Source organism: Photinus pyralis, unplaced genomic scaffold (assembly GCF_008802855.1).
Source record: "Photinus pyralis isolate 1611_PpyrPB1 unplaced genomic scaffold, Ppyr1.3 Ppyr1.4_LG8, whole genome shotgun sequence".
Lineage (NCBI taxonomy): Eukaryota > Metazoa > Arthropoda > Insecta > Coleoptera > Lampyridae > Photinus > Photinus pyralis.
The window spans coordinates 16868050-16888847 of NW_022170819.1; the positions used below are offsets into that span (position 1 = coordinate 16868050).

At 37.8% G+C, this 20798-nt stretch overlaps 1 protein-coding gene across 1 annotated transcript; it reads right to left on the bottom strand.

The window, feature by feature from the left end:
* Positions 1-165: 165 nt before the first annotated feature.
* LOC116178134 (unconventional myosin ID) lies at positions 166-18875 on the bottom strand. The gene is made up of 12 exons (XM_031497525.1): positions 18627-18875; positions 8982-9088; positions 8383-8556; positions 8095-8336; positions 6763-7381; positions 6601-6714; positions 6404-6552; positions 2756-2923; positions 2463-2707; positions 2200-2417; positions 1388-2111; positions 166-1135 (listed from the first exon to the last, which is right to left on the bottom strand). Exons 1-12 carry the CDS (start codon positions 18713-18715, stop codon positions 943-945), a joined length of 3042 nt encoding a protein of 1013 aa, XP_031353385.1. The 5' UTR covers positions 18716-18875; the 3' UTR covers positions 166-942.
* Positions 18876-20798: the final 1923 nt, after the last annotated feature.

A 20798-nucleotide genomic window follows, 5' to 3' on the forward strand; every position in this document is an offset into this window, starting at 1 on the left:
TGATAGCCACATTGCCGCAGGGACGGACAAAATGGCCACAATAGTGCATTTTTGATTTTTGTAGAAATGAGCTAAAAAAGATACTTGAAACAAGCACAAAAATAGTGAAATTTCTATACCATAGTCATCGTTGACATCGAACCTAGCATCTACCTATGGTAAGAAAAAGGCTTAAAACATTTATTTATGTATACAAAAATAAACAATGGCACTAAAATCTTACAAAGAAATGTTTCGAAACATACGTATAAATATCTCTTAACATATAAGTACAACCTTTTGCTTAAGGATTAAAAATCCTGGTAATAAATTCGCGCCATAAATGCAGTCTTAGCCAAGCTAGAACTGAATACTAATTTCCTAATGCAATTGGCATAAATTGCAACCGCGGAATTAAATATGGCAGTAGCAAAAAACAATTAGCACCAATGAATATTGTGGGACAATCTTATTAAAACTAGTCTAATAATATAAACAATACAAAAATATTTACAGGCAAAAAAGAATACTTTTTTCATTTTAGAGATCACATTAAGTACCACTGCAACGAATTTCAAATGATTAAAAATTGCATTAATAAAGGCTTAATAAAAGTGAACTTTGTTATGTAACAGATTAAACTACATGCCATGCAAATTAATACTAATATAAATATTTCTCGAAGGCATTACATTTTATGCAATGATGAAGGCACTCAACAAGACACAATTTCAACATTTTTAACTATCACAATTAGACTAAATGCTACCTGGATGCCGAAGATACGTATCAAACACATTGATTTTGTTTTTAATAATGGTGCAATAGTGTAACTCACCATTAACAAAAGGATTAAGGTGGTTGTAAGGACAATGTGGTAAAATTACACTCACTAACAGGGAAGGTTAAATAAAATACTGTAAACAAAACAAAATTGGAAGCACTACAAGACAACTACGTTCGCTAATTTTTACTGCTACCGTTCTCAAGGAGGGCGTAATTTGAGGGTAGCAAGTACGCAACGTTGTTCCCGTCCTTTTTAAACGAAGGTTCCTGAACTTCCTCGGTAACCTGTATGTTTATGTGGCGCTTCTTGCCTCCGAGCGAACAGGTGAAACCTTTATTGACTGTGACAGGTAAGTCTGAATTTTTCAATCTGTAATGTAAGGAGAAAATTATATATAATGGAAGCGAAAAAGAAAACTGTTCGCATTTAGGGTCATTCCTGTTTGAAAACACAATTGCTTGAGTTCCAAGGTCAGATCCCAAAAAAATTGAAATTAAAGCAAACAATAGCAAAAATCGAGATATGCAGTATTCAAAGCCACAAAGAAACAATCCCAGCCGACGAGCATCGAATATCATAATCTGGGAATATTGCTAGAATATTTTTAAAAAAAGAGCTCACCTTGCATATTGATTGCACAAAACCCCAACCAGTTCCCCAAGCCGATCTTCTTTGGCCGACGTATGCAATGAAATAACCAAATCATTCCCACCAGGTGAATGCAGAACAATGAGCTGATCCTGACCGGGCGTGACGCTCAATCCGGTTAATGAATTGATCGCGACGCCGTCCTTCATGTTTCTAAATTTCACATTGTCTAATTTGAAGACGTGCTGGTCAGTCACGAGCATCGCCCTTTCGGCGCACTTGTTAAACTTATTAAACTTCGTCACAAATGACGAGAACAAAACGTTCGCGAAGTGCTGGCTATTTTTTAAGTTGTTCACGCTCTGGTTGAACGTTGTGTAGTTGTGATTTTCGTTGTGCAGCGCCAAGTAGTTGCCGAGCCACTCGCGACTCTGGCCCCAGTACAGGCGCTTGTTATTGAGCACGCACGCCGCGCTGATTTTAAGCTTCAACTGAGGCCACTCCTTCTTCGGTATCTTGCTTAAAATCATGTAGGCGCGCCAGCGGTTAAATGCCCCCCGCAGTATGCCGACGATACTGCGTAAAGTGCGAGGGGGCGCAGGCCACTGTATACTCTTGCCGTAGTCACGCATGTTACGCGCCCCCGAAAACTTGCCTTGCAACGTGTTTATGTACTTTCGTAATTTCATATTCCTGTACGCGTTCACCATGACTATTAGTGCTTTCATTTTCTTGTACAACTGTCTCGCTTGGTAACCTGAAATATAAATGGAAACAATGATGCATATCCCTTCACTTTAATAACTGATATATTTGATCAACTGAGAAAATTTTGTAACTCTCACCTCGCCAAACTTTCTGAATAAGAGTTACGATACCGGGAATGAGCTCATTCCGCGCATTTTCCAACGCAAAGAGCGTTTTAGGTGACCGAATAAATATTTTCGTGTACCCATACTTAACATCGTTGCCAAAACCGTGCTCGTCCATAATCACTTTGGTGCCGTCCTTCGGGCTGCCCGACCGAAAGTTGGGCCACGTAAACTGCGATATCATCTTATACCTGCAAATGAAATGTCACAAGTCGGTTAATAATACAAACACTAACCTCTTAAGGAAGAGATCGTATCGCTGTCGGTACACAAAACCCGCTCGGCGCACGCGAACGTTCTCCACCAACCCCAAATAATTCACTTGATGCCGTACCCGTTCCTCGTCGAAAACTGTCGGGGATTTAATTTCGTTCGGTTTAATGCACCGAACGTAGTGCGGCTCTTTACTGGCCAAGTTTTGTACTAAGGCGCTCATGGAATTCTTAAATAGCGTACCGGCAGTAAGAGGCCTTTTCGTGGTCTACAAAATCAAAATTATCGCCTGCAAGCAATTTAAAACGTCGTATACCTCTGATATATGTTGAGCTCCTTCGGGCCACATCGCTTTCACGACCGGATCGGAAGAATGGTATAGTAGACGTTTGAAATCTTGGAACAAAGAGTCTTTGTTTTTGTCCATGAATCCGATAATGCTGTATACGACGTCGCCCGCGTAGTGGGTAACCCGGAAATTAATCTAAATATAAGATCATTTTTAGGGAAACGTGGGCGAATTTTGTCCATCCTTTGTTAAGAGCCATCAGTGCCTGTTAGATCCAATATTGCTGTTGATTGGATGCATATAACTGTTTTTGTAAAGACAAGATTCTGATTTGACGGCGGGAAGGGGCAACAATTATGTGTGTCAAAAAATATTGGGTGGTTGAGAATAAACCAAAATTTTGTCCTAAATATACTGGGTCCAAAATCTTTTTTAAATTTTTTGTCAGCAACCAGATTGTTGGGTATGCTCTGTCTGCACCGCATAATTGCGACAGTCTTAATTTTAATTAAGTGATTGGAAAAGCACTGATTTAAAGGCAATTAATTCACACGCAAGTTTTGGGAATTATAAAAGATACAAGCCAATTATTAAGTATTCCACTCAGTTAATCAGTGAGGAATGAAAAGAAATTACCTTGCAGTACGGCCTGCGGCGAAATTTTCACTAAATTGATTGATAGTTCGATAAACTGCCTTGCGCATTTTTCACGGGTAAACAATAACTATGTACGCTACATTTTTATTGTTTTGCACCATCGAACATTAACGGCTTACCGTCCTGAACTACCCTACGCCCCGTTTACAAACAAATTTTGGGAAGATCTTAGAAACTTTAAATTACAACTGGAATTCTTTATTTTTAAATCTCGGAGCTTTAAGAGATTTTGAACTAAACTCCAACTCAGCACATTTCGATCCTAGCGATCAACAAAAAACATTTGGGAAGATTTCTTGTTATAATTAAATGGACCACGATCTAGGGTAGTAACTTTTTTTTAAAACGTTTTCAGTTCACAATATCAGTTACAGAATTCTTGTTTTATGAACTCTTTCGTTTTTCTTTCGGATGCATCGAACTTGTACTTCGAGTCTGGAACTGATAACAAGGATGCAGAGTTGTGCGTTGCATGTCACCGGAAGTGAGGACGTTTGGCGCGTTTCGTTGCGATTAGTGATTTATTTGAAAAATTCATGAAAGCAGATTTATTTTATAGTGGAAGGGGTGTTCCCTTAAATACTGGAGTCAACGTAGAAACGTGGCTGCTACTGGTTTCGCGACGGATGAAGACCGTACCCGCGAATTTTTACGGCCAGCCAGTCTGTTTATGTCAAAACGTAATTTGTCAGTACCGCAAGGGAGCAAAAATAAGTTGGCCAAGTTTAACGCGTGTTGTCTGATGGAAAAAGTTTTGCAAGCAGTTGTAATACGAGACCTTTTGTTAAGGTTCGCTTCTTATTAAAAGTTTCTACCGTTCCAACAGCCATCTTATTCATCACGCCGGTTTTGTTGACTGCCTGCGTGCGGAGTACTATGTCCAAACAAGCGTTGTAAGCTTTTCTTTCTCTCAGGGATTTTGTTTTCATTCTTACATGTGTTTCAGAATAAATGTTTGTCGTTGTCAATCAATTAATTGTGTGTTTATTCGAATTCATTGTGCGACTCGGATAGATGACGATCTCAGAAGAAGGGTTCGCAGCGATCATAAAGGCACTAAAAGAACCCAAAGTAGGGGATATTGATAGAATAATTGATGAGCTGAATGGAAAAACTACTAAAATCAAAGGAGGAACACGTGGACACCGGAAGGGGGGGGGGGGTGAAGAAAGTGGATCAGGTGGAGAGATATTAAATCCACGCAACAGAGAGTGACACGGAATAGAAGAAGGAAGTGCAAGAGACAATCATTTAGAAGACAGTAAAAATAAATGTAAAAAAAGAAAATGAAAAGAAGATGGTTTCATAATAAAAGTAATGGAGGGAGGAGGGGGAGTTGTACGTAACGGATAACGCGACTTATTTTAATAATGCGAAATGTGTCTTTAAAAGTATGAAGTGAACATAAATACCGGTAGCTAACCAGATGTACTCCAGCAAACTTCTCCTGATTAGGTTATGTTTAGTAAGATTGGAAGCGCGCTAATTTACCAAGGTGTTTGAGATTGGCCCCAGATTTATATAACGAAGAACCGAGTAATTAACGAAAGAAGTTTTAATTTTTGAAGATTGTCACCCGAGTACGCCGCCCGGCTGGAAAACCGCTGTTCCTTTCCCTTTTTTTTGTAGGAAATTCTATATGTTAGTAAATTGAGGCGTCGGGAAAGGTCGAGCATTCTCGGGAAGCGTGCGCTAAGTTGCAGAGGAGCGCGAATGTGGTGGAAGGACAATTGAAATAGAGAGATCGTTGAAGTTTGTGGTCGAAAGTAAAGAGCTGTTTTTTTGAAGTTCCATATCTTTACTCTTTTCGGGAAATTTATTTTCTATCTGTGCCGTATGTAGATTTTTCTGTATCAATTTTCGTATTTTCACCGTGTACCTTCTGCATTTCACCCCGTCGTTTAATGTTTAACGTAAGCGTTTGATATTTATTTCTTCCGTTGATGATAAAAAGGGTTGTTTTTCTTTGTTTTCTTTCATCTAACTTTGTTTATTAGTTTGTTACGTTCGCGCAACAGAATTAACTTTAGATAAGCACTCGGCAAGTTCAGGCAAAGTAGACGTGGGTCGGGGTAAATAACGGGGTTCTCGTACACTAGCGAAAACAAAGCAAAAGGGAAATATCGTAAACTGGATAGGCGCCATTAAGTCATATAGTAAATTCAAAAAGAGAAGAGAGAATACTTACTGAAAGAGGGAACAAGGCAGACTGAGAGATCCTTGTTCTGGTCTTGATAAGTAAAAGGAGTAAAATAATTGAAGGGGTAGAACATAAACAATAATTGGGGTCACAATTGACGGTAGTTCATCTAACGTTTGGCATCTTGTCTTGAATGGCGATCGTGAACGCGTCGCTCCATAAATGTTTGTTGTTATTCTGTGTTTTTTTAATGCAAGTAGTAATCTTTGCATTTCTTTATATCGCATTTGTGTCTTGTATGCCACATTTTATATTTGTTGTGTTTGAATCTTTGTTTTTGAAAGTTACTTGGTTTAACCGCAATGCATAATCACATATGTGACACCGTTATGCTATTGTTTGTAATTGTTTACGTTTTTGGTGTAATGCTTGCTTAATTTATGTTTATTGATGTTGATTACAATTTTCTCCGTGAATGAAGCAATCACGAGGGTGGTAAAAACTGTAGTAAAAATTACGACACCTAATTCCTGTAGGCTCGAAACCCCGAAACCAGGGGCGGGTTACCTATCTTGCAGGAGCGGGATTACGCTAATCAAAGCTCTTCAGTTTAGAATCTATGTACAATAAATGAGTGGCGATTCAATAATTTTTTGAATTTGAGAATGAGTTACGATGTTGTCAAACTTCATACAATGCAAACTTACGCCAATATAAAGGAATATACGCGGAAATAAACACAATGTATTAATCTGTGGTGGTATATTCAGAATGGAGGCGCAAAGGGAACGAAATCACGTGATCCTGATGGCTCTTAAAGCAAACATTGAGAAGGTCTGTTTTCTCAACATTTTTGAAAACGGCCTCTAAAAACATACCTTGTGCTTCAAACTCTTCTCCATTGGTTTCAACTGCCTCGAAGTATAATGTTTATGATCCTTCAACTTCTTATCCATCGCATCGAGTAATAATTCGTCAGTAACTTTACCTACATTTAAACAGGCCTCGTCCAAAATCGCCAGAACTCCTGAAATACAAATCAGTAATCTTTGAGAGTAAACAAACAAATCCGTACCTTTATGCGGAGCTTCCACTAGCTCACAAATGATTTGATTATTAAAATAATCGATATCCTGCCACTCGATCCCTTCCTTGCGATACTCTTCCTGTTCCTGCTTTAATACGAGCTCTAAAACCAATAATGCCACAACATACGTCAACCGCACGGCATACGCACCTATAAACAATTGCTGCAATTTCTCGTTACAATAATTGATACAGAACTGTTCGAAGCTGTTATTGTCGAAAATTTCGAATCCGTATATATCCAAAACGCCGATTAATGAACTTCTGTAACTCTTTTGACTGTTCGTATCGACCGCCACGGCGGCATTAATTTTATCGACGATCCACGTGAACAGTCGATCGTAAATCGCTTTGGCGAGAGCGTCGCGGCCGTAAAACGCCTCCTCCTCCGTGTGCTCTTTTCTCATGATATCTTTATGAGCGGCTATAACTCGCTCACACAGTGACTTATTTAACTCATCTTCAGGTACCTTTAATAAAGAGGCCACGTTTTTGGACACCTTCGAATCTTTGATTCTCAGTTTATCGCCGTCAGTCAAAAACTCTACATTGCCTAAATGTAATATTGCACCGACGACGCGCCAAAGAGTGTCGATGTCGGCGGGCGTAAATTCTAGTGTGCTTAGCGACGAGGACATCTCTCTAAAGTCGGTTTTGTCGTTTACCGAGTCGACTTTCGACGCTTGTCCTTGTTGTATATAGTAATAGCTGTTCACGTTTCGGTTTAGAGATAATTTCTTGAGAATATCTTCAGTTGCTCCTGTTAAAAGCTGAAAAGTCATCAAATGAGTTTTTTCTACAACAAAAAATTGTGGAAATCGCCCCCTAATTACTAGTACCCCAATGGAAAATAATCGAGTTACCACTTTACCTACAATTCACTCTATTTAGGTACTTGTAATGTACTCTAGAAGTAACTCAATCTCAAAAACTATTGATGGATACGCAAACTGTAGAGTAGTACTTCATTCAAGAATTTAAAATCAAATAAAAAGGCCCCTAATTTTAGCGCATTTTCCATCAGTACTTCCCATAAGGAATCTATTTTTGCAATATGCGATATGTTTGCTTTTAGTAGAAACATCTGTGGCTGTCATAACAGTCTTAGTGACTACATTCATTTCTGTGAAATATGGTGGCACAATCTCTTAACTATCAATGTAAAGTCACGATTATGAGGGAGATCAAATTCCACGATGTCGTACAAGATAAAAACTATTACAATGAAGTTGTAAAATTCAAATTGGAAAAGAAGACAGTGAGTACTTTTCCTTGTTTCCACTGGCTCTCTTTTTCCTTCCTTGTAATCGATGTAGTCCCTAGAGCTACTCTTGTGTGATTATGAGAATTTGGATTTCGAATTTGAAATAACTCAAAAATGCAATTAGACGCGATACAAGAGTCTCTTGGAGATACTTGAATGCCACATGCTCTTAAATTAAATGCAAACGATTCCAAGAAAAGGAAATGTATCTCAACAAACCTGATAAAAGCAATGAAAATTTCGCTCTCCAGGCTGTTGGTAGATGACTCGCGACTTTTCTAACAAATACTTATTTATATGGCCACCGATCGGATCGCCTTTAAAGTCAAAGTGAATGTCCATGTATTTGCCGAACCTGGACGAATTGTCATTGCGATTCGTTTTCGCATTTCCGAACGCTTCCAATATTGAATTCGATTGTATAAGTACGTTCTTTACTCGTTCTATTTCCTTGCGGCCACCTGGAAACGTAAAATGCATGGCACGTCGGTAACTGTGTATACGTACCTTGATTTGTGACAGCGGCGATATATTTCATTATAATTTTCGATGCTTCCGTTTTACCAGAACCCGACTCTCCACTAATTACAATGCACGTGTCCCGACCCTGCTGCTTCATGACCTTATGCGAGGCATCCGCGATTGCAAATATATGAGGCGGATTTTCAAACAATTCTCTACCTAGAATAATTATTTTTTAGTATCTACTAATTTTAAGTTAACTTTCCATTTTTTAAATAATGTAATGTTTATTATGTAATGAAAGTGCTCTCGTTAACATATACTAATAGGTAATTAGGTCGTGCTTTAATTTTATTTTGTCTGCAAAACAACAAATCATCCCTCCATATATGTATTAAGTAGATTTCCATTTGCGCTTTCATCATAGAAAGTTTTAGATACAAGCAGTGAAGGTAACCTTAGCAGACTTTAGCCCCATTATATTATTAAATAGCTATATTGCATAACAACCCACTTAACTTTCCTTATCAGTGATAAAGGTAAAATTAAAAACTAGTACTTTAGATAACCTGCACTGAATTTTCTTATTACGGAAACACAAAAAAACTGCCCTTTTCATGACATTCCAATACTGTGAAACTTACCTTTATATTGATTAATATAATTGGTATCGTAGATATTCATGGTACGATACGGATTTACTGATACACATACTTCTCCGATGTACGTGTATATTTTACCATTTTTAAACCTGAAACAAAAAAATTCTATTAATACATCATACTCCATGCATTAAAAAAAATCAATAGCAGGGTAAATAGCAAATGTTCACAGAGGAGCAGACTGTGCGAGTCGATATTTTCTAATGGTCACCAATTCACATTCTTCGTATAAGTAAACAAACAGGTGACCAACGGGAAATATTCCGTATTTGCCAACGCACAAAAACCCGGCGTCTTGGTGTCCTTTCCCAGCGAAATTGAATCACAACCGGATGGCTACTAAATTTAGTTTACTTACATTGAGACAATTATTTTACCATTTGTCCAAGCAAATTGGCGAATAAAAGTAAGTTTTACCATTTCTCTATATATAGATAAGAAGTTTTTTCGAGTTTTTGTCTATACAAACACATTTAGAATGAATTTATATACTTAGTAGTTAATACAAACAGCATAAACAAATATCCACCTAATAAAATCAGAGTTGAATCAGCTTTATTGGTGATCGTCAGGTCGACAACAATCCCGCATCACTGTGCCACGATGGCGCCGTTACCATACAACAATTTCTTTCTTGAATCTCTTTTACAACTCGCTTGATACTGTCTTCAAACCCTTCAACCTGTTTTGCAAGTATGGCAAACCTTCAATGAAGCTACATTGTGATCTTGAAATCATGTTGGTCTAGTGAAAATCACATAAAAAAACTCCTTTGAATTTCAATTAAAAAACACTTTCGTAATCGCTTGAAGTTCTTTTATATTTTCTTGAAATTATGGAAATTTGTTTCACAGCTTTTGAACGGATTTAAAACTCTCCTTGAAAGTTGTGCTAGAGTTTAGACGATTTCTTTAAAACTTTTGATATTATGCTGAAACATTCTTGAAAATCTAAACCGAGATCTGAACACTTTCTTGAAAATCTTTTGAAACCCGCTTGTAACTTTCTTGAAATCGTCTCGATCCATTGAAATTGGCTTGCAGCTCGCTTTAAACCTGCTTGCTCTTAAGACATTCTGTGAACACAGTTGAAACTCTTGATATATCTTGAAACTGCCAAAATCTTTGTGTTGAAATATCTTGGGAAGTTTGTTAAAACTCCTCTGGAATTGATCCAAATTTTCTTGGTTGGTCTTAAACTTGCGCTGCCAATCTCTCAAAACTCTCTTGTTGAAATGTGTTGGAAGTCTCTAAAAATTGCCGAAATTTTTTTAATTTTCTAAAAATTTATTGGCTCTCTCTTAAAATTTGTTGGTCTTCTGGAACGCCTTTTTAAATACTCCGAAAATTGTCAAAATCTTCCAATTCCGCTTGAAATGAGCTAGAAATAAGTTTGAATCTCTCTAATAGCCCTCTAGAAACTCTGAAAACTCTCTGAAAGCTCCTTTGAGAGGTTCTTGAAACTATTGTCACATTCATAAACTGCTTCCGACATTCTTTTTAACTTTGGGAACTCTTGTAGCTCTCTGGAAACCCCATTGAAAGCAATTTTCTTAAAATCCCTTTTGCTCTTGAAATAAACTGGTAGCCACTTGACAAATACAATTAAAATTCTCTTGATGTTTCTTGAAACTCTTGCATTTTGACACTTTTTGTAACATTCTTAAAATTGTATTCAAGATTTTTTGTCTCCTTGCGACACCTCGCTTGAAACGCACTAGGAACTCGCTTGACTCTCTATAATATCGCTCCGAAAAGTCTTGAAACTCCACCAAAGCTTTTGGCACTCCTATGTAACTTTTTTTAAAATCATTTAACATTCTCTTTCAACTTTCTTCAAACTGATTACACTTTTAAGTTTGACAGCTACGATTGAAATTCTCATATTTTCTGGAAACCCTTGCAAGCATTTTGAAGCTTTTCTATAACATTCTTGAAATTGTCTGGTTGAACCCCTATTAAAAAGCTGTGGGAACTCTCTTGAAGCCTTCATACTTCCGAGTCTTAAAATTTCTCTGAAATGTTATTGAATCCCTCTTAGAATTTATTTTCTTCTTGAACCACTTTGAAATGCTCCTGAAATTTTCAAGAGTCTCTTTAAACTTCCAATCTCTCTAATAGCTTTTCTACCAAACTTTTGAAACTGCCCGGAAGCTCCCATGAAAGTTTTTTGGAATTTTCTTTTGGGACATACTTTTGAAACCTTCCTGTTTACACTCTTATGAGATTTTTTGAAACAAAACTTTGACAAATACGATCGAAATTCTGTTGGTCTTTTCTTGAACACTTTTTGTAATATTCTTGATATTGTCTTGTTTCCTTGAGTTTGAATCTCTATTCAAAATGTCTAGGCATTATTGAATCGCTCTTGGAAATGTTTTTTCTTGAACCCTTTTGAAATACTTCTTCTTAGACAATTGGGGAAAAAAATTCAGGAAAAGTTCACTGATCAGCGGTCAAGACATGAAAGCTTTCACAGACGCTGATTGGACCAACGATTTGGACAATGGACGATCAACTACTGGTTACCGTTTCATTTATCAAAATGGAACTCGAAATGGAAGTATCTCATGGAATTCCAAGAGTCAGGCAACCATAGCCCTATCCACTACTAAGGCTGAGTCTCAGTCTCAATATATCTCAGTCTCCACTATTTGCCAAAAAATGGTCTATTAAAACAATATTCTTAGAATTCTCTTGAATCTTGCAATCGTCTTGCCCTCTTCAAATTTTCTTAAAATTGTTCGCGAAAGGTGCAACGGAAAAATTGAGGTACCACTGTTCTACAAAAGTGGAGGGAATAATTTTCCGTTTATTTAAAATGTTGCCGATATCAATTTTTCCGTATTCGTCCAAGGTTAAGTGGTAAAGCAATTAGTCTGTTTTTCTCATTTATTTGAAACAATGGCCGGAATAGTCATTTTTGTAATTACATTCATGTAAAAAACACAATCTCTCATATGATGATAACCCATCCCGATAACGATAATTAGCTTTGCGATAATGACTAGGGGACGGATGGAGGAAATTGGAATGCTTTCCCATAAAAACTGTACACTTATTGCGCTCGATAGACAACCTGGATTTATCCGCGACTGACACACAAATTGATTTTCTTCAATGAACCTAAACAGAGGAAAAAACGATACGATTAGAAATAGCTTTAGAAGTTTATTTAGTCTGACTGCAATTTACATCGAACTTAATTACATTTCATGCCTAATCTATACTTAGATAATAGAGTTCATAATTGAAGTGAAATTATAAGATAAACAAGTTCTTTCTTTAATTTATACACTTTTTCCAAGACAAACCGAGACATGTGGTCAGAAGGAATTTCAAATGTTTCAAGTCATTTACCTTCTCATCTCATCAATAATTAAAAGTGACGGTGCGCAAATAAGTACTCGGCACTCGTTAGAAGTGTCCTCAGGAATGAAAAATTTCTTCCCCAAATCCAGTAGTGATTTCGAACCAAAGGGGTTCCTAAGTTTCAACCCTTGATCCTTCGTGTCTCAAAATTTTGTGTTGTTATCTTTGCAAATTGCAACACATCTCATCTTCAATGCATATTGCAAAGAGTTTTTTTGACATATTTAAACCAAGAAATTTACTTTTCCATGTTTATTTATTTAAACAAAATACTTACCAAGATTTTGACATGTATATCCACGTAGTTTATTTTTCAACCAGCCAATTTATTTACATGGCGCTTCAAGACTACAAAGGAAAGCTTAAAATAAAACAGCCGTAGGTCATGGTCGAGCTTTGATTATACCAGGAAATCGTCCTGAAGTTCCGTTTTTGAAGGCAATTCCGCCGACTTGGCTTGTGCTTGGAATGATTTCCTGTACTGTCTTCACAGTCCGAATTTTAAATAAAAGTTTCTACATGGAATGTATGGCCACTCAAGCATTTGAAACTTCAAGAATGACATTTTATTTCAGTACTGTAATGGGTCATGTGATTTGTATTTTTTGTATACATAATGTAACGGGAGCCCGTTAACGTTATTATTGGATTCGATTTTTGTATCTATTGTTTTTTTAGATTTATATTGGCATTTCGTGGACAGTTCTTCTGAGATTACCCGTGCGAGACCGCGAAAAAATAACCCTACCGCAGAGAGCACTGCGTGTCGTAGAAGGCGACTAAACAACGGTCAGTCAGCCGCAATCCTAGCAGCGAAATTTTGGTGAGTAGAGTATTTGCAGTATGACAAGATTTTGATTTTTATTTTTAACCGATTATGATTTATTTTTCGATTGTAACGAATTTAGACGATAGTAGTTTTTTTAGTTTTTAATTTTGTATGTGGGCGAATGGCTTGCGCCGCCAACGAGTCGTGTGATGTGGCGTGGTTAGTTCAGATTGCCAGGCAGATTTTGTTTGATTTGCAATCGTCATTATGGATACTCCTCCGTAGAGTTCGTTGTTCGGAGAGGACTGTTAGGAAATTCGCGTTGAAGCCCGAAAGAATACGCGTGAAGCGATTAACGCAGTAAAGTCGTTCACCTGTAAATTAACGCGGGGTGTTTACCACCTTTAATTTATCGCAGGATGTTTTTTTATACATTGGTGACAATTCTAGGTACATGAAAAAAATTGCGAGCGACTCTCATTTACACACGATAATTTGCGGCTTAGAAACTATTACGTTAAATACAAACAATAGTGGAAATTTTAACTCGTAAAAAATTAAAATCTGGTAACCTGAAATACAGTCGAGAATACGGACTACAGCATAAATTTAACGCGCGGAAATAAAACTTCTATCATAGTAATATTTCGAGGTGAATGGACTTACAATAATCCTGCCATGACGTAACTCTCCGCACGTCGGAAGTGCACATAATATCGAAAGACGACATTGACGCTTGCCGCTGATCATCTAATGTTTCACTGTTCACTTCAAATCAAAGAAGCCATTCCTTTTACGAGGCATAGGATTTCCTATTCAATCATTTGAATGTTTGCTGTACGAATAAGGTAACCATATTCTTGTATTCACATAGTAATATACCGATTCCTTTAAGGGACGTAAGAAGTCCAAACAGAGATCGCCCTGAAATAAAAACTGTTCTGACCGAACCAACGCGGCTCTCGAACCTGCGTCAGTTTGCAAGATTCACATTACATTGTCCAAAAATGAGCAGAAGAGATTTTAACAAGTAGGTATTTACCAAACCAGGAATGAAAGATCCGCTCGTACTAATCAATTTTATTTTAAAACTGACGAACTTCGTGTCGCCTTTGGGAAACCCCTTTTTCCGCGTTCCCGAGGGAACTTCGGGAAGTCTCTTTCGGACTATACTTTAACAACTTCAAAGAAACCAACGTTCTAAACCCCGGGTCTCTTTTCAACCGTAAAACAGAAAATTCTGTTTTTTCTGTTTCCGTTCCCGTGGGAATTTGGTAAAGTATTTTACTACATCAGAAAGCTTTCTCCTACTTCTGATAATGTAACCAAGTGTTTCCAATGTTATAGTCAAACTTGTTAACCACAAACAGTTGTATTAATAAAAATGATGGTTTGCTGGTAATTTTTAAAATACAAGGATACACCAAAACAGCTAAAGAAAACAATTCGTCGCCTATCTTGTCTAATTCATTGTCACAGAAGGAAGATTGTATCCAAACCAATTCTGTAGCAACGTTGTCACCTGTGACAGGGCCGTCGTATATGAGGTAGGTGCCATTCTTTTTTCATTTATGTAAAATTAAAGAGTAGATATACAAGGCCTCACCTGGACCAATTCAAGGTCGCTCGCCACCTGGCGACCTTGAAAAACTCAAGGGACACGATTTGGTTGCCGTGTTTCATTGTTTGAGGTGTAAAATTACATTTGCAAAGCTAATGGCCCCTTTGGTGATCTCAAATCAAAGGTCATCCATGGTCGATTACTTTTTGTGGTGTCAAATTACATTTTCAATGCCACCCAAGATCAATGGCCCTATTTGTGTGGTCAAAATACATTTTCAAGGCCACCCAAAGCCAATGCCCCGATTTTTTGTAATGCCAAGTTACATTTCAACGGTCATACAAATTTAAGAACTCATTTTTGTGATGTCAAATTACATTTTTGAAGTCATACAGGGCCAATTACTTTTTTGTGATGTCAAATTACACTTTCAATGCCACTCAAGGTCAATGGTGCCATTTTTGTGGTGCCAAATTACATTTTCGAGGTCATCCGGGGCTAACTACTTTTTTATGTCAAATTACATTTTCAATGCAACTCAAGGTCAATGGCCCCATTTTTGCTGTCAAAATACATTTTCAGGGCCATCCAAGACCAAGCAGTTGTAGCGCCAAATGCCATTTCAAAGGTCATACAAAGCCAATTCTTGTGATATCAAATTACATTTTCGATATTGTCATCCATGGTCAATTATTTTTTTGTGGTGTCCATTTTCAATGCCATCCAAGGTCAATCAATGGCTCCATTTTAATTGTGTCAAATTTAATTTTCACAGCCATCCCAGTTCAAAGACCCCTTTTTCGTGGTGTCAAATTACATTTTTAAAGTCATCCAAGGTCACTTTTTTGTTAAAATATACTTCCAAGGTCATCCAAGGCCAATGGCCCCATTTTTTGTAACGCCAAATTATATTTTAAACGTCATACAAGTTCAATAAACCCATTTTTTGTGTCGCTCAAAATTTAGGTAATCCGACGGTAAAAATACCTGAATGTCTACTGTTCTAGTTTTCAGGCCCACAGAATTTCATTTGGAGCGGTCAATCCCGAGTTACCCTTTAATTTGAGGGTCACTAAAATTTCATTCACTTCCACTACTGTTGGTATTTACCGTAATTAATGTAACTTCGGTAACGTACACGCACAAAATTTCTCCGGAAGTAATAATTTACTTCACTTCTAGGCGCGAATTCTCTTTCTCCCACTGTATTCCACGGGTGGTTAACTTAACTTCGCTTGCGGCTCCATGCGAATTTCGTACAAAATAACTAATCCGCCCTACGCTAAATTACAGGTGGTCGACTTAACTGTGCCGACCGCTTCACTCTAATTTCCTTAACAGTTGTCTCCGTTCAACCAACTTCCCACTCTTTATTTTGTTTAATGACACTCCGCCCGTGACGCAAACCCATTTTCACCAATAAAACAATTTTTGCTGTCCAATCCGATTGCTCGCAGCAATAAATGGACTCAACGTGGAGTAATTTCTCACGACTCGCTCGTACTGCAAGCTTTAGAGTTCAAAATCTTTTCATTCCACAAACACCTTTCGCCACCCCCCCCCCCTCCCTCCAAATCCTGGCGGTAGGATTGCGCCTGACCTGCCGATGTTTAGTCGCGTCCTACGACACGCAGCAATCTCTGCGGTAGGGCTATTCTTTTCCGCCACTACACGGGCATTGATACAAAATCGAAACAATTTAGCACCATGCTGGAAAGATCGGTGTCAAGTTAGCCCCCCCCCCACACTTTTGAAATTTTCAGAATATTTTTATTGCAATCGTTTGTTGGTTGACCGTTATTTAATTATTCAAATTTCAAAATTTGAGCCCCCCACTTTTTGAATTTTCAAAATATTTTTATTGCAATCGTTTAGAAAGTACCGATATAAAATCAGATATTTTTATGTGGAAGACCGTCGACCAATTCCAAGCTTTCGCCTCGTCCTGCGCGTTCTGGAACAGTAACACGTCATGGGGGATTCAGCAGCGATATACAGGGTGGTGTTTCTAAGTGGACCATTCGGAGTATTTCAGGAACGGTTTGGAATTTCGAATCGGGACCCATTACCTTTTTTGAATAATCGATGAAAATTAATCATTTAAACATATTTTCAAAATAGCCGCTTTTCCGGTTGTATCAGAACGGTACCGGAACTCCAAAACACTCGCGAGTGCCCTTCGATCTCGCCTTCGATTATCCGAGCTCCCTGAACTGTTTCCATGTTTGAAAAAATAAAGCCCCCCGTATATAAATCTTATCGGCGTTTGTAACCATCAATATACAAGGTGTTCCTAAATAAGTACATACGGAAGGTCTAATTGATTTGATTCTTCTATGACTAAGCAAGATAGATACTTAAGCAAATGCTTCGTTACCGATCTACAGTGTGTTATAATTTCAAAATTTTTTAATTTTTTTCCTCGGTTTTTTCTTTATATCTCCTCGAGTATCTCCTGCAGTTTTAAGATACAAATTTCGATTTTGGCTCACACCATTGGTCATGTCTATGGTAGTAAGAATCGACCGACAGGGTAATGTTTTTTTCTGGGGTCATGTTCCATTTTCTACCCTCGAACTTTTTTTCGGTGCGCCGCTGGTAGATTGTAAAATAAGAAATTCATTTTTGTTTAGAATGTAGAACATCTAAATTTGATGTTTCCTGATCGGTGCGAAGTTTGCAGAAAAACCGCGATATTTTCAAACGGTATGTTTTATTGTTGAACTGTTTACGGCGCACGTGGCACTAACTAATCCACCTATACATGGTTCCTAGTTCGGTTCCAAGTGTTGGGCCGCAGATGTTCTGTTAAGTTCACGGACCAAACTTCCATGACTAAAACTTGAAATACTTATTGAGGTGTATCCTCGGGTGTATCACTCTGGGGAGATCAAATTAAAATTCGCAAATTCCATTTGTCAAATCGTAAGAAGGGGACCATGAAAAGTCTGTCTTAATAATTGATTTCAAACGTATAATTAGTCCCTAAACCTAATTAATTAATTACCTATCCAATCTTGTAATTGTTCACATAGGTAATCACATATGAACTATGCCAAACTCGACCGAAGACAACGGAATACCTTACCTATCGCTGTCTCCCCCTCTGCTACTTACAGGTATACAACAATGTCTGTTTTATGTCTCTTAAAAGACCGTGGAAGTCGTTAGTAATTTTATATCTTCGCTCGTTAATGACCGCATTGCATCACAAAACAAACACAAGGTAACTACTACGCGCCGACTGCGTGTGATTGACCAAATATTATGGTAAACATAGCTGGAGGCATTACCCTTAGCCCAAAAATTAAATTTTCAATGTCACTTCTGGTCATACGGTAATTGCCAATTACGAATGCCCAGTTAACGGTAGTCTGTCAATTAGAATTCAGTCCACAATGAAAGTCAAGTACCTACCTAAAATTTATTGAAAGAATAAGTTTTATGATTAAAGCTCGTGTAATAGTTAAGTATTCCATTAATTAAATGATGAGATCAGCGAAGTGACTCAGAAGGAACCGCACGTTAAAAAAATCGATTTTGGTGTAAAGTGCACAAAACACCATCGGAGGGTAATCTCGAGGGTAATGCACTTAACCCGCAAGTCTTCAACTGCTTCAACATTTATTTTTAGAAAAATGTGTAATAGGTCCACATGTACTTCTCAAGCAAGTTATCTTTGAAGTAGGTATTTACTTAATTTAGTAACGAGATTAGATTTATAATGAATTTTGGGCATGCCGATCCCTTGGAGACACCCTGTAGGCCTGTACGTTCCTACAAGGAAGAGAAGTGTGTCATGGTAAAATTCGAAACACAACACCAACGATTTAAAGAACAATTGAATACTAAACACCTGTGCGGGGACACGCCCCTTTGCATTGCAAGGTACTAATCTTTAAAAAAAATCGTTGCTCGATACTCACCTAATTTCCAAATTTTGCATAAAATTGTCAATGTCAATTTTATCGAGCAGTACGAAATCGCCGACCCCGACTTCCTTTTGCGTATTCATCTTGTATAAATTTGTAAAAAAAGAAACTATTTATCACAGTCAAAACTACTTCAACTACACTAACACACAATTGATGAGTCAAAGTGATTCAGTTTTTGTATGAACGACGACCGCGACACCGTTCGCTTCTCTAGCGACATGCTCACTAACAAAGCCGGTTATGATCAAGTTACGAACTACTCTCACGGCGAAACCGTCCCACCATTCAAATATTTGTTTTTTTTCGTGCGCGCGGCTGGTTTCAAAATGCGGCGTGGAATCCCCAAAAATGTATTCAAACGGTTAATTCGTTCATATTATGTAATTATTGTAATTGACGACGTGCTAAAAGCTAGTAAAGATAGGTACGTTTGGCTTGCCTAAAAAATGTTCTTGGTCTAATGAATTTTACCGCAACAATGTCGCAATGTAATCTAATAAAAAGGGTAATAAAGTGCGCGGTTAGGCGCCCAACATTTACTTTCATTGTAGGTACTTGGTGAAAGTTTGAAAAAAGTGGATGATTTCACGCTCCTTTTGCTGCTTACCTAACACTCGAATATGGAGAAGATTATCGCATTTGGCCGAGTTCGTCATCATTTTAAAGCGTTGCGAAAGCTTTAGCCGGAACGGAATATGCCATCCATCAGATGAATGGGTACAGATCTTCGAAATGCCATCATCTCCATCATTTTCCCTCATCACCCTATAGTGATCAGTTAATACGTTGTCTATACCCAGGCGATGTTTCCACATTCGTGGCTCTCTTGTTGGTGGATACCTCAGTCAAAGATAATCTTTGCCTCGGTGGATACATTTGGTCATCACGATCTCGACTACGATAAATCGTATAACAATCAGGGTCGGCTTGAGGCGTAAGCGATGTAACCTCGGATGTAACCCTTTGCTTACGGCGCAGACAAGAAGGGGCGCAAAAATTACTCAGATTTAATGATTGTCGAATCATGGATGTAAACGCCGTTTCTATTTTAAAGACCAAACGATCACGCATAAAAGCATTTATACGATAAAAGATACATTGAAAAAAATCCTATTTTTCATATCTCATATAGACACTAGGTTGTCAAGTCGGCCATATTATATGTAGCTTTCAAGGATTTAACTGGAGAATTGGATATTCCTGTTGAGATGCGTAAAATATGCCATCTAAAAGACATAGACATAAGCGGGCTTTATTTTACTACGAGGGCACGGACGAAGCATCTACCGATCCCGAAGAATGTATGTACCTACAAAAGCAACCTTTTTTTCATACGGTAGACACAACCACAACGTCCATTTTGATCAACTCCAGAATCCGGAAGCGGGGCTACTACTAATAAATGTTTTTAGCGCATTTCCACAAAAATAAAAAAAAAATGCGCTATTGTGGCCACTTTGTCCGTCCGTCCGTCCGTCCGTCCGTCCGCTCGTTTTGCGACGCTACTAGTTCTTTATCTTAAGAGCTATTGTTCTACTTTTTTCGCTATTTGGCTCGTTATGGTGTCGAGTCTTGTACCAAGGAAGGAATTTTTTCTGTACCGCTTACAAAAAAAGTTATTGTAAAAAAAACAAAAAACCGTTTTTACATGTTCCATAATTTTACACTTTTGCCGTTTATTAACGATCCTAGAGATCGTTTATAATTTTGCATTGCTATCTGTCGTCTGCATGCTGGTCTGTCCGTCTGTTCCTTTGTCTGTCTGTCCATCTATCTGTCCGTGTGAACGATAACTTTGTTTAGAAATGTTCGATCGCTTTTACATCTCTGTTAGTTATGAACTGAATTGCATGAAATTCAATATGGGCATAGCTTTAGCCATATAATACGCAATGCCAAAAGTTGAATCGAATCGATTCAAAATTCACAGTGCCCTTTTCGCATTTCGACCATTTATAAACCGAATTGCAAAATTTTTTACTTATAAAAGCATTTGAATGAAATTTGATACATAGGCACTTGGAATAAAGGAAAATCAAACGCCAATTTCAAAATTTGGTTTTGCGCATGCGCAGTGCCAACTTTTTTATTTGCGGAAGAATTTACACGAAATTTGATACATAGGCACTTGGGATAAAGGAAAATCAAACGCCAATTTCAAAA